The 12,469-nt window shown below is 41.6% G+C and overlaps 1 protein-coding gene across 2 annotated transcripts in view; it reads left to right on the forward strand.

Moving 5' to 3' along the window:
- acaca (acetyl-CoA carboxylase alpha) overlaps positions 1–12,469 on the forward strand; it is a 222,738-nt gene that overhangs the window by 97,576 nt on the left and 112,693 nt on the right. For both annotated transcript variants that reach the window (XM_078422758.1, XM_078422759.1), the window contains exons 32-35: positions 4,105–4,212; positions 7,306–7,362; positions 8,442–8,486; positions 10,915–10,956. In XM_078422758.1, the coding sequence (XP_078278884.1) occupies positions 4,105–4,212; positions 7,306–7,362; positions 8,442–8,486; positions 10,915–10,956 (252 nt within the window). The remainder of the gene's footprint in view (positions 1–4,104; positions 4,213–7,305; positions 7,363–8,441; positions 8,487–10,914; positions 10,957–12,469) is intronic.

Consider the following 12,469-nt stretch of genomic DNA (forward strand, 5'->3'; position numbering starts at 1 on the left):
GGATGAAATCAGAGGCATGTAAGAGGTTGAATGTTGATATTTTGTAGAGTGTGTGTTATTTTAAAGCTTGCATGAGACCGAGTGAACAATTCTAAGCATGCTAAGTGTCTCCAGCTTGGACATATGAACTGAAGGTCTCCACCCTGAATATTAACAGTTCCTGTGAAACATTACAAGGGCGTTCTGTTCATAGTTGCCAGCAGCTGACATCTGTATCGCAGCAGGAGTGAAGAAAAGATTTACGAGGATGTCGCTAGGACTCCAGGGACTGAGTTATTGGAAGTGAATGGGCAGGCAGGAGCGCAGGAGACTGAGGGCTGACCTGGTAGTGGTGTATAAAATCACGAGGGACATAGACAGGGCGAATGCAAACAGTCTTTTTCAAAGGGTTCGGGAATCAAGAATTAGAGGGCATCGGTTTAATGCGAGAGAGGTAAGATTTAATAGGTAGCTGAGGAGTAACCTTTTTCACACCTGTATGAAAATGAACTCTTAGTGGAAGTAGTTAAGGCCAATAACAACAACAGCATTTAAAAGACATTTGGACAGGTGTGTGTATAGGAAAGGTTTAGTGGGATATTTTGAGAAGTTGAGAAAGAGCACTGCATGTGTACAGCTTGTGGTATAATTGACCTGAATGTTTGGTAAAGAAACTATCCATTTCAGTCATCCATCACCGTCATGAATAGATTCCCTTCAAAGCCATGTAGCGTGGCCCCTACGATGAAAAATACTTGTCCCTTTCTTGACTTGGGAATAGCTGGTGCATATACGAAGCCCGCACAGTAATAGCTTTCCTCTCCCCTCAACCCTTCACCAAGACCCTGCCCCAAAACAGTGATGGTTTGATTCTGAATTTGTGCCACAGCTTGTGAAGTATATAACGTCAAGGTCTTGGATCGAGTTATAGAGACATGTACAGTGTGGAAACAGGCCCTTCAGCCCAACTTGCCCACGCCGACCAACATTCCCCATCTACACTAATCCCACCTTGCCTGCATTTGGGTCGTATCGCTCTAAACTTGTCCTATCCGTGTACCTATCTAATAGTTTCTTAAACGTTGTGTTAGTCCCTGCCTCAACTGCCAACTCTGGTAGCTCGTTCCATACACCCACCACCCTTAGTGTGAAAACGTCACCCCTCAAATTCCTATTAAATCTTTTCCCCTTCACAAACCTATGTCCTTCTTGATTTGTACGGGTGTCAGGGGTTATGTGGGGAAGGCAGGAGAATGGGATTAGGAGGGAGAGATAGATCAGCCATGATTAAATGGAGGAGTAGACTTGATGGGCCGAATGGCCCAATTCTGCACCCATCACTTATGAATGTCATCTGCTTCTTGATTCCCCTATTCTGGGCAAGAGACTATGCGTCTACTCAATCTATATTCCTCTGATGATTTTATACACCTTTATAAGATCACCTCTCATCCTCCTGTGCTCTCAAGGAATAGGGACCTAGCCTGTTCAACCTCTCCCTATAGCTCAGGCCCTCAAGTCTTGGCAACATCTTCGTAAAGTGAGGGTGGATGTCTGGAGTAGAAATGAGATGATGGAGGCGCAAGGAACTTCAGATGCTGAAATCTTGTGTAGAATACAAAGTGCTGGAGAAACTCAGCAGGTCGGGCAGCATCTCTGGAGGACATGGACATGGACATGCGACGTTTCAGGTCAAGACTCTGTCTTCAGACTTGAGTCCGAAACAACTCCTATCCATGTCCTGTAGAGATGCTGCCTGACCCACTGAGTTACTCCAGCACACTGTGTTGTGTGTAGGAGTTGCATGTTAAGGAAGAGGCATTCAAGAACAAGAGACCAATTTTGGTGATTATTACAGGTTTGTGAGGAGAGGAAAAATATCAGTCCTGAAGAAAATGAGCTGTGTGGTGGGTGAATACGAGTTATCTGGAAAATTCTCACAAAAACAACACAAAGCAAAATACTTTGTAATCACCGGCAACACTTAAATTCTGATTGCTTGTTGTTGAAATAAATTGAAAGCTTTTCCTAGCTGCAGTGGATGTCTGAAAGAGGTTGAAGCTGATGCCACTGTTCAGTGCCTTGCATTTTGTGCTCGGCATTTATTCCGCACTTAAAGTTTTTTGCTTCCTTGAAAGTGTGATTTATTTTTCGTTATATAAAACCAAAAAAATCTCCAAATGAATTAAATAATGCATGACCACTGATCCCTTTCCGGTTTTAGTGTCTGATCCGTGGCCTCTTTAAATCCCACTTACTGTTTCCCTGGTTTTGGGGATAATGACCTAGGTATTATGCACCTGTAACAGGATTCCCTTAAATGGGATGTGTCGGTGATTTACACTCGAGATTCCTGTACTTTGGGTCTGGAAACAGATCGGATAGATGTATATAAAATTATGGGAGGACGTGGGTCGGTGATGTTTCGGGTGGGGTCCCTTTGAGTCTGAAATGTCACTTATCCATGTTCTCCAGAGATGCCATCTGACCAGCACTCGTTCTATGTAGGAGACGCATTATGAGAGACATTTATAAGGTAGACAGTCAGAACCTTTATCCCAGGGTGGAAATGTCAGACTATGGGGCACAGCTTTAAAGTGAAAAGAGCAAAGTTTAACGGAGATGTGCCTGGCAGGTTTTTTACACAGAGAGTGGTGAGTGCCTGGAACGTGCTGCTGGGGTGGTGGTGGAGGCAGATACATTAGTGTTTAGATAGACATGGATATGCAGGGAATAAGGATTATGTGCAGGCAGATAAGAGATGAACTTGGCATCATGTTTGACATGGACGTTGTGGACCGATGGGCCTGTTCCTGTGCTCTATTGTTCTATGTTCTATTAGTTTATCTTGGCATCACATTCAGCACAGACATTGTGGGCCAAAGGACTTGTTCCTGTGCTGTACTGTTCTATTTTCATAACTGTAAAAGCCTCCTCTGTGAGCTATTAGGAAATGGTTTTGTGAAAAACATTGTGGACAACAGACAAAACCACTGGAAATATGCAGCCAGAAAGGCAGCATCAATGGGAACAGAGACTGAAGTAACATTTCATGGCCATGGTCTTATCACAACCCCCTCCCCCAAAAAACCTTTCCGTCCTCAGATGCTGCCTGCCTTGTGGAGTATTTCCAGCATTTTCTGTTGCAATCCACAGTTTTTTAATATCCAGTTTATGAATTTTGATGTTGAAAATGTACGCTATCAGATTCTGTTCTGGTATTAATACTCATTCAATCAATGGCATGTTTAGATCACCGAAATCAAACAAATATTACTCTTTTGCAATAATAGGTTTTTAAAAGACTTTTAACCATCCGTCAAGCATCAAATGTCAAGCATTTCATTAAGATTTTCACCACAGGACATGTTCTCAATTGATGTTGAGAGACTGGAGCGACTAGGCTTATATACACTGGAATTTAGAAGGATGAGAGGGAATCTTATTGAAACATATAAGATTATTAAGGGGTTGGACACGTTAGAGGCAGGGAACATGTTCCCAATGTTGGGGGAGTCCAGAACCAGGGACCACAGTTTAAGAATAACGGGTAGGCCATTTAGAACAGAGATGAGGAAAAACTTTTTCAGTCAGAGAGTTGTAAATCTGTGGAATTCTCTGCCTTAGAAGGTAGTGTAGGCCAGTTCTCTGAATGCTTTCAAGAGAGAACTAGATAGAGCTCTTAAGGATAGCGGAGAGATGGAGAAGGCAGGAACGGGGTACTGATTGAGAATGATCAGCCGTGATCACATTGAATGGTGGTGCTGGCTCGAAGGGCCGAATGGCCTACTCCTGGGTCTATTGTCTAATGCAGTTCTCTGTGTTACTCTTAAGAAGTTAGTGAGTGGTCTGGTATTGGATAATTAATATATTCCTTTATTCGTCTCACACCGGGGAAATTTACAGTGTTACAGCAGCAAAGTGGATAGCAAGAGATCATTCATTATAAATATGGTCCTGTGTACCGAGATAAGGTGAAAACATTTTTTTTTGTGCAATCCAGTCAAATCACACCATACACATAAAACCTTTTCTCATTTTACCTGAGAAAAATAAACAGTGTGTTACAATACTCATTCCTGCATTAACCCATCCTTGCCTAAATCTGCGCCTCCTGTTTTGCAGAGTGTGAGAGATGAACCCATTCACATCCTCAACGTGGCTATCAAAATTGATAATGACACTGATGACGATGGTCTTGCGACAATGTTCGGCGAGTTCATGTACTCCATGGTGAGTAAAAGGAAATGATTGTTTAGTTTACAGGTACGGTGTGGAAACAGGCCATATTCGTTTGAGGTCACAGTTAAAGAAGGAAGGATGTTTTTAATTTTCTTTGTTTTGGTTTGGAGACACAGCGCGGAAACAGCCCACCCGAATCCGCATAACAACACAAAATAATGACACGGGAATATTTTAATTTTGCACAGAACAGGATCAATGAGCCTTTTTATTCTTTATAAAGGAATGAACTCCAAGTTCCAAAACGTTAGTTTTCCCCATTACGAAATGTTCTCCACCATCCTTTGATTCTACATTTTAAATGTACTGAGTATAGGAAATGGAAGAATGCTCACATCCCAAGTTTATCTTGTGCAGCCAAACCTCTGAGTATTTCCTCAGGTATCACTTCGCTTCATCATGTACAATTCAACTTTCCCTTGCACGTCAGTTTAATTCTTCTCTTGAAAATACTGGCAAGGTTCTAAAGGCACTATCCATTCTCCAATAATCAACATAAGGGCGGCACGGTGGCGCAGTAGTGGAGTTGTTGTCTTACACGCTTGCAGCCCCAGAGACCCAGGTTCAATCCCGACTACGGGTGCCGTCTGTACGGAGTTTGTACGTTCTCCCCGTGACCTGCGTGGGTTTTCTCCGAGATCTTCAGTTTCCTCCCACACTCCAAAGATGTACAGGTCTGTAAGTTAATTGGCTTGGTATAAATGTAAATTGGCCCTAGGGTGTAGGATTGTGTTAATGTGCGGGGATCGCTGGTCGGCACGGACTCGGTGGACCGAAGGGCCTGTTCCTGCGCTGTATCTCTAAACTAAATTAGCAGATGGTTCAAAGGCCACAGGATACGGAAGTGAAGTGAAAAGCAAAAAATACATGGTGAATGGATTTAGGTTTAGGTTGATTATTGTCACGTGTATCGAAGTACAGTGTAAACTTTTGTTTAGCATGCCATCCAAACAGATCAGATATACTGCAAATGGAGTTTGCACATTCTCCCTGTGACCGCGTGGGTTTCCTCCCACATCCCAAAGACATGCAGGTTTGTAAGTTAATCGTCCCGCTGTAAATTGCCCCGAGTGTGTAGGGAATGGATGAGAAAATGGGATCACATTGAACTGGGAGTGAACGGCTGATCGATGGCCGGCGTGGGCTTGATGGGCTGAAGAGCCTGTTTCCATGCTGAAACTCTAAACTACGACAGCCGGGAATGAAACCAACTATTATAAGAAAATAACTGCAGATGCTGGTACAAATCGATTTATTCACAAAATGCTGGAGTAACTCAGCAGGTCAGGCAGCATCTCGGGAGAGAAGGAATGGGTGACGTTTCGGGTCGAGACCCTTCTTCAGTCTGAAGAAGGGTCTCGACCCGAAACGTCACCTATTCCTTCTCTCCCGAGATGCTGCCTGACCTGCTGAGTTACTCCAGCATTTTGTGAATAAATGAAACCAACTAGATTTTTTGACCAACTACTAGCATGGACCCAATGATTTGAATGTCCTGTTGCATTTGGGCAAGGCACCTGAGATTCCTGGATGAATATTTAACCCGGGGGAATGTCCCAGTCTGGTTTATCCTAGCGTGCAATGGAAAGCATGTGCCGGATAATCCCTTCATTTCTTTTGACAAAGTGAATGTCAGTGTCTGGGTGACATTTTGCATGATTAGGTCATTTATGTTGCACAAAGAACAAACTTCTTATTCGATTTATGACCTGTCATTGTCCAAGAAATAAATAAATAAGTGACCTCAGCTGAAAAATAGTATCAATGTTCTGGAACAAAATGCTAATTTATCATTGTTTATTATTAATAGGAGGCGTGTAAGAGGTTTCAATACAAATAGCAAAGGGTATGGTGTCGCAGTGTTTATGTTACATGGCTAATATTTCAGAAAGTTCATTTCCCACCAAGGCAGATTGAGAATTCAATTTGCTTTTGGCGACAAATGTCTAAAAAAAAAGTTGATAAAAGTGAAAACAAATATGTAAAAAGGTAAGAGATTTTAGATTGGGATCTAATCCTATTTGGTCACTCTGATCCATCAGGGAAAGGAAAATGACCTGTTTCTGATCTAGCTGCATATAACTACAATGCCACAATGGTCTGTTCTGTCCTTTACTGCTTTCATGAAGTGGTCATACTGAACAAGTACAGGTTCACAAATGTGTTCTCCCTTTGCAGGTTCACTCAGCATAAAAAAATAAGGCTTATCCTATAACAGATTTAAAAAAAGCTTTTTCATGAATCCGCCCCAGCCAGCAATCACTCCCGTACACTGGTACGACCCTACTCACTGGGGACAATTTTACAACTTACCAAAGCCAATCAGCCTACAAACCTACACGTCTTTGGAGTGTGGGAGGAAACTGAAGCACCTGGAGAAAACCCGCGTAGTTACTGGGTGAACGTCACTGTTTCAGTGATAGCTTCACAGTGCTGGCAACCTCTTGTATCCGGTTCAGGTGCCCTTTTTCTCGTGAGTGAGCCTACATGGCGAGCGATGGAACCATTAGAATGAATCATCCAATATAAAATACAAACATGTTTATGCAGTAAAATGACCCGGGTGTGTAGGGAGTGGACGAGAATGTGAGATAACATGGAGCTCATGCAAATGGGTGTTTGATTATCGGCAAGGACTCGGTAGGCGGAAGGGCCTGTTTCCACGCTAAAGCTCTTAGAAAAAGAAATCGCAAATTATGTCAGAGTACACCTTGTCTCCCCTTCCAAGTTGATTGAAATCTTACAAATTCAGTGATGGTTGTGGAATTGGATTGGGTCTTTCAACCTGTACAACTTACTACATAAGTAAAAACACAAAATGCTGGGGTAACTCAGCGGGTTAGGCAGCATCTCTGGAGAACATGGATCGATGATGGTTGGGACCCTTCTTCAAACACTACTCAAACTCTCCATATCCCTTGATTCCTTCAGCCCTAAGAGCTAAATCTAACCCTTTTGGCCAAGCTATCTTACACACTTGGCCAAGAAAGCTATTGAAAACATTCAATTAATTAATATTCTGACTGCAGGGAAGTTAGCCTGTTGCAGTATTGAGCACACTGTAAGAAACTTCTTTTTTTCCAGAGATCAATTCTGTTTGACCATGGCATTCGACGGCTGACGTTCCTCGTGGCACAGAAGGTATGGTCCCTTTCCTCACATTAAAACTACTCTCATCTGTCTTTAACATATATAACCAACTGTATTATTATAGAAAATAAAAATATCATCAAACTGTAATTTAACTAATCAAGCCATTAATTGTCCAATTTAGTGATTTTTTTAAATGCAAAGTAATTTGTAATAATAGGATGGAAATGTAGTCAATTATACCTAATTTACCTGAAAACTGGACCTGTGCTTTGTTTTTAGCATATAATGTTGTTAATCAGGAAAAGAATGCATTCCATGAAGCTAAGTAAATGACAGAGTAGGAGGGGGGGACACAAAGAATTCCAATACTTCAAATATATGGATTAAATTTAACATATTTAACTTTGTTCCTCTTCATCATGGTTCCTTGTGCATCCTTCTTTCATGCCAGCAAACGAACGCAGAATCCAGTACTAAAAAGGCAGAGTTCTGCAGAATCTAGCGCAGTTGACTGGCCTCATTTTCTCTCCCCTACTCTCTTCCTCATTTCGAAGGCTACGATGACGCTGCAGTATTTTTAAATGTTCCTTGTTTCCACACTCCAGTCGTGACTAGAAACCTTCTGACAAATCCCTGCCTCCCAGTCATCCTCGAGCAATATTACCTTGTCGTGGTAAACCTCTCTCTCATCCTCCTTACCGTGTTTCCAAAGCTCAGTGTAAAGTGTTCAAGAATCAAGAGTGTTTAATCGTCACATATACCGGCTACGGAACAATGATTTGCAGCAGCAAAACAGGCCTGAAAAAATAATACTCATAGATAACATACATTAAACAAAAAAAAATCAAGAAAAATTAATAATTTGACAGCAGAGAAATCACACTATTATTAATTTTCTCTGGCTGCTTGGTATCATTGGGTCTCGAATGCAATAATTTCTCAGAAAACACCATGTAGATCTACCACATCTTAAAATGCTATTGTTGGTTTGAATAGTATTATTTGACAAGTTACGTTAAGATGTGACTTCTTAAAAAATGGGCTTTGTGTGGCAGAGCTGCTTCTACTTTGATCGGTAACCGAGCTTCACTAATATACAGATCTTGTCTTTTCATTCGGTCCCAAAGGATTTCCGGAAGCAGTGTAATTACGAAGTGGATCGGAGATTCCATGTAAGTATAGGAGGACAGGACAGGTTCTCTCTCTCTGAGTTAAAAATTGGCCTGAAATTGTGTGGATGTAGCTATCAGAGGAAATGATACCCATCTTTAATTCCAGCGTTAATGCTTGGACTGCATGTTGTTGTTCCCTCCACCTCTTAAACAGGTCTACTTGCTATGGGGCTAAGTAATCATGGAGTTAACATTTTCCAACTGTACCACCAAAAAGTGGTCATGAGCCCGAATCGTTGCCTGCCCATCCCCTCCACAGATGCTGCTTGACCCACTGTTCCTCTAGCACTTTGTGCTTCATTCAATCTCTGGCTGGCTCGGCCTGTTTGTGGAGTTGATGTTGGGCTGTGGGTTACTTCAGCATCAAACCAGGATCTCTTTCTTTTCACCCCGCACTGTCCACGAAAGATCAGCATCTGCTTTCATTTTCATTAATGACCAATAACATTTGAAATTATCATTAAAAAAATAAAATAAAATCCTGCTTTTACTCGCATTGTCAAACCGAGAATGGTTGGAAATCCAAGAGCAGTAATTTATAAACTGCTTTCTAACATTTCATGGCCAAAATTGCACTTCAATATCCGACGGTGACATTTCTTTGACTTTTATTTTAACTTTAGTGTAAGCACTAATGCCAGAAGTTACTTGGACCAGCACTTATGCCAGTACAAATTGTGCCAGAAGTTTAATGAACATAGAATTGGACAACACAAGGACAGGCCCTTTAGCCTACAATGTCCATGCTGAACATGATGCCAATTTAAACTAATCTCCTCTGCCTGCACGTGATCCATGAACCCTCCATTCCATTTGCCTCTCCAAAAATCTCTTAAACGCCACTATCATATTTGCCTGCACCACCACCACCACCACCCTCGGCACCATGTTCCAGGCACCCACCATCCTCTGTGCAAAAGGTTTACCCTGCATATCTCCTTTAAACTTTGCCCTTTAGAACAATAAAAGCTTCCTTTCCAAGTATGCTTTACTCTATTGAATTATGGTTATGTTTTATCAGGTCTCGCTTGCATTAAGGAGTTATTAAGTAGGCTTGATAATTCGATGCAAGTAGCCCAATACATGGAATCCAAGAGTTCCAAATACCAACTTGTAGTTCCGTTCTTATCGTTTGCGAATTTGACTTCTATTCATCCCATTAAACTTAAATGGATTGTTTGCAATGCATTTCCAATTGCTTTCTCTTGTGATGCACTTTTCACTTCAGCAAATGAAACAATCCACAGATACCACACTTACTAATTTTATTTACTGTCTCTGTAATAAGCACCACAGGGAAGTGGGCAGGGGGTGCAGAGCTGGCCCAATAATTATGTAATCTCTCATCTTATCGGCCTTGCAACCTGATTATCAATGCAATAAGAAGATAAAATTATTTATTTTCTTGCTCGTTTTCAAATTTCCCTGAGTTCCAGGGTGTCTTGAGCAGTTAAATTAAGCACATTATTATGATTGTCTAAGTAATGGCTGACTGCTCTACCACAGCAGGGGCTAATGACCTCCATAGACTCTGCAGGATATTCAGGTTCAATCTGATGTAAGTGGTTATTGACTTGGGTGAGGTGGGTTGCGAAGGGGAGGGGGCGGCGAGTGGGTTAAAAGAAAAGCCTTTCCCAAAACCAATATTAGGTAGCACTGATTTCACTTTTTACGGAGCAGTACCTTTTATATGGTGATAATATCTTCATGGAAATTGGCATTATAGCCATTAAATATCTCACAGCCATTATCCCAACAATTCCATCAGCCAAGTTGCATTTGCAAAGCAATAATGCGAGGTCTGTAGGGAGAAATAAACCTCTAAAAGCTGCTTTTTTTATTGTTCCAGAGAAAGAAAAACTATGTTAATGATTTTTTTTATGGCCACTAGAGTAATTTTTCTTTTTTCCAGCATTACCATCAGTGGCCTGATCCATTGAAGTTCTGTGGATACTAAATGTGATTTATCGTGGTTATTTTCTGGCAATGTTCTCTTTTTAAACACTATCTTCTTGTATGTCTACTTGTTGGTTACAAATGAAAGGAATGCAGGATAGAGTGAATGTGAAGAGGATGTTTCCACTAGTGGGAGAATCTAGGACCAGAGGCCATAGCCTCAGAATAAAAGGACATACCTTTAGAAAGGAGATGAGGAGGAATTTCTTTAGTGAGTCTATGGAATTCTTTGCCACGAACAGCTATGGAGGCTAAGTCATTAAGTATTTTTAAGACGGAGATTGACAGATTCTTGATAGAGTGAGTTTCAGGTGTTATGCGGAGAATGCAGGAGAATGGGGTTGAGAGGGAAAGATAGATTAGCCTTGATTGAATGGCGGAGTAGACTTGATGTCTAATTCTGCTCCAAGAATGTATGAACTTATGAATGGTGTTTTAAAGAATATTTTTCTTCTCGCCCTCTTCTATACAGAGAGAATTTCCAAAGTTCTTTACTTTCCGCTCAAGAGACAAGGTAAGGCACACAGTAGAACTGAACTTAATTTCCGGTCATAGAATCTCTCTACATGTAATTTGGTGCATCTTGCTTGAGCACCTTTGTAAAGTCTAACAAGGTTCTTCCCCACCTCCAATCTTTCCCCAAGACCCTACATATTTTACCTGTTCAGGTACTTATTAGTTTAGTTTCGAGATGCAATTTACTTTTGAGATACAATACTGCAGCGTTTTGTGTCTATCTTCATTATAAACCAGCATCTGCAGTCCCTTCCTAAACCTTTTGTCACCTATCCATGTTCTCCAGATATGCTGCCTGATCCGCTTACTTACTCCATCACTTTTTCTCTTTTAGGTAAACCAGCATTTGCAGTTCCTTGTGTCTATAAAGAAAATATAGTTTGTCTCTGGACACTTGGTGTGATGGCATGTGGCACTGAAGCAGATGCACTATGTCCTTCCCGTTCAAGGAGGTGTTGATGCTTCTGTGACTGCGGGGAAGCCAAATTGGCAAAATCAAATCAACAATTTTGCTGTGTAATGGTTAGATAGGATTATCTTCATTGTTACTCTTTTGGGTTTAATTGCTGCATGCAATATTTTAAAAGCTACCCCATAACACCTTCCTATTGACCCCTGGCCTTGAAAAGAAACAAATCCTCAATGGAGAGGAAACAAGGAACTGCAGCTGCTGGTTTACAAAAAAACCCCACAAAGTGCTGGAGTAATATCAAGCAGCATCTCTGGAGAACATGGATAAGTGATATTTGATATTTCGGGTTGGGACCTTTCTTCAGACTAGCGGGGGGGGGGGGGGGGGGGGGGGGGGGGTCAGAAAGAAAACTGGAAGAGAAAAAGGTTCAGACACATCGTGGCAGGTAACAGGTGAGCACAGGGGTTTGGATATGCAGGTGGTTGGACAGAGCCCAGAGTTGGGATAAACAGAAGGTGTGAGACAAAGGGATTGAAGAGTTGCAAATTGTGAAGCTATAGGAAGTCGGTGGGGGGGGGGATGGGAGAAAAAGGTTGAAGTCCAGGTGGAGAACGGGAGGGCGAGGGGCGGGTGAGAAAAGAGGGGGGTTGGAGATTACCTAAAATTGAAGAATTCATTGTTCATACCACTGGGTTGTAAGCAACCCAAACGGAACATGAGGTGCGGTATGAGATGCCAAATGATGATAAGATTGATAGATTTCTCATTTCATGTTTCATTTTAACACTATTTGGGGTGAAGATGTACATGGGGGATAAGTGATTGTAAAAAACATGATGGTAGTGGTGTAGAAAATGCAGGATGAATGATAATTCAGTGCCGGAGACACACGAGGTGCAGGTAAGATGTGTGGCTGGAAACTTTACAAATGAAACAAGAATATTATAGTGCAGTAATTGCAAGAAATGTTTGTGGCATGAATAGCATGATGGAGAGAACGTGATGTGAAATGACTATTATTTGGAAGCTTGTCAGATTGTAAACTCGTTGATGAATTGTGAGGTTAGAATGTAGAGCATTGGGAATGAGATAAACCTTG

The sequence above is a fragment of the Rhinoraja longicauda genome, chromosome 26, assembly GCF_053455715.1.
Source record: "Rhinoraja longicauda isolate Sanriku21f chromosome 26, sRhiLon1.1, whole genome shotgun sequence".
NCBI lineage: Eukaryota > Metazoa > Chordata > Chondrichthyes > Rajiformes > Arhynchobatidae > Rhinoraja > Rhinoraja longicauda.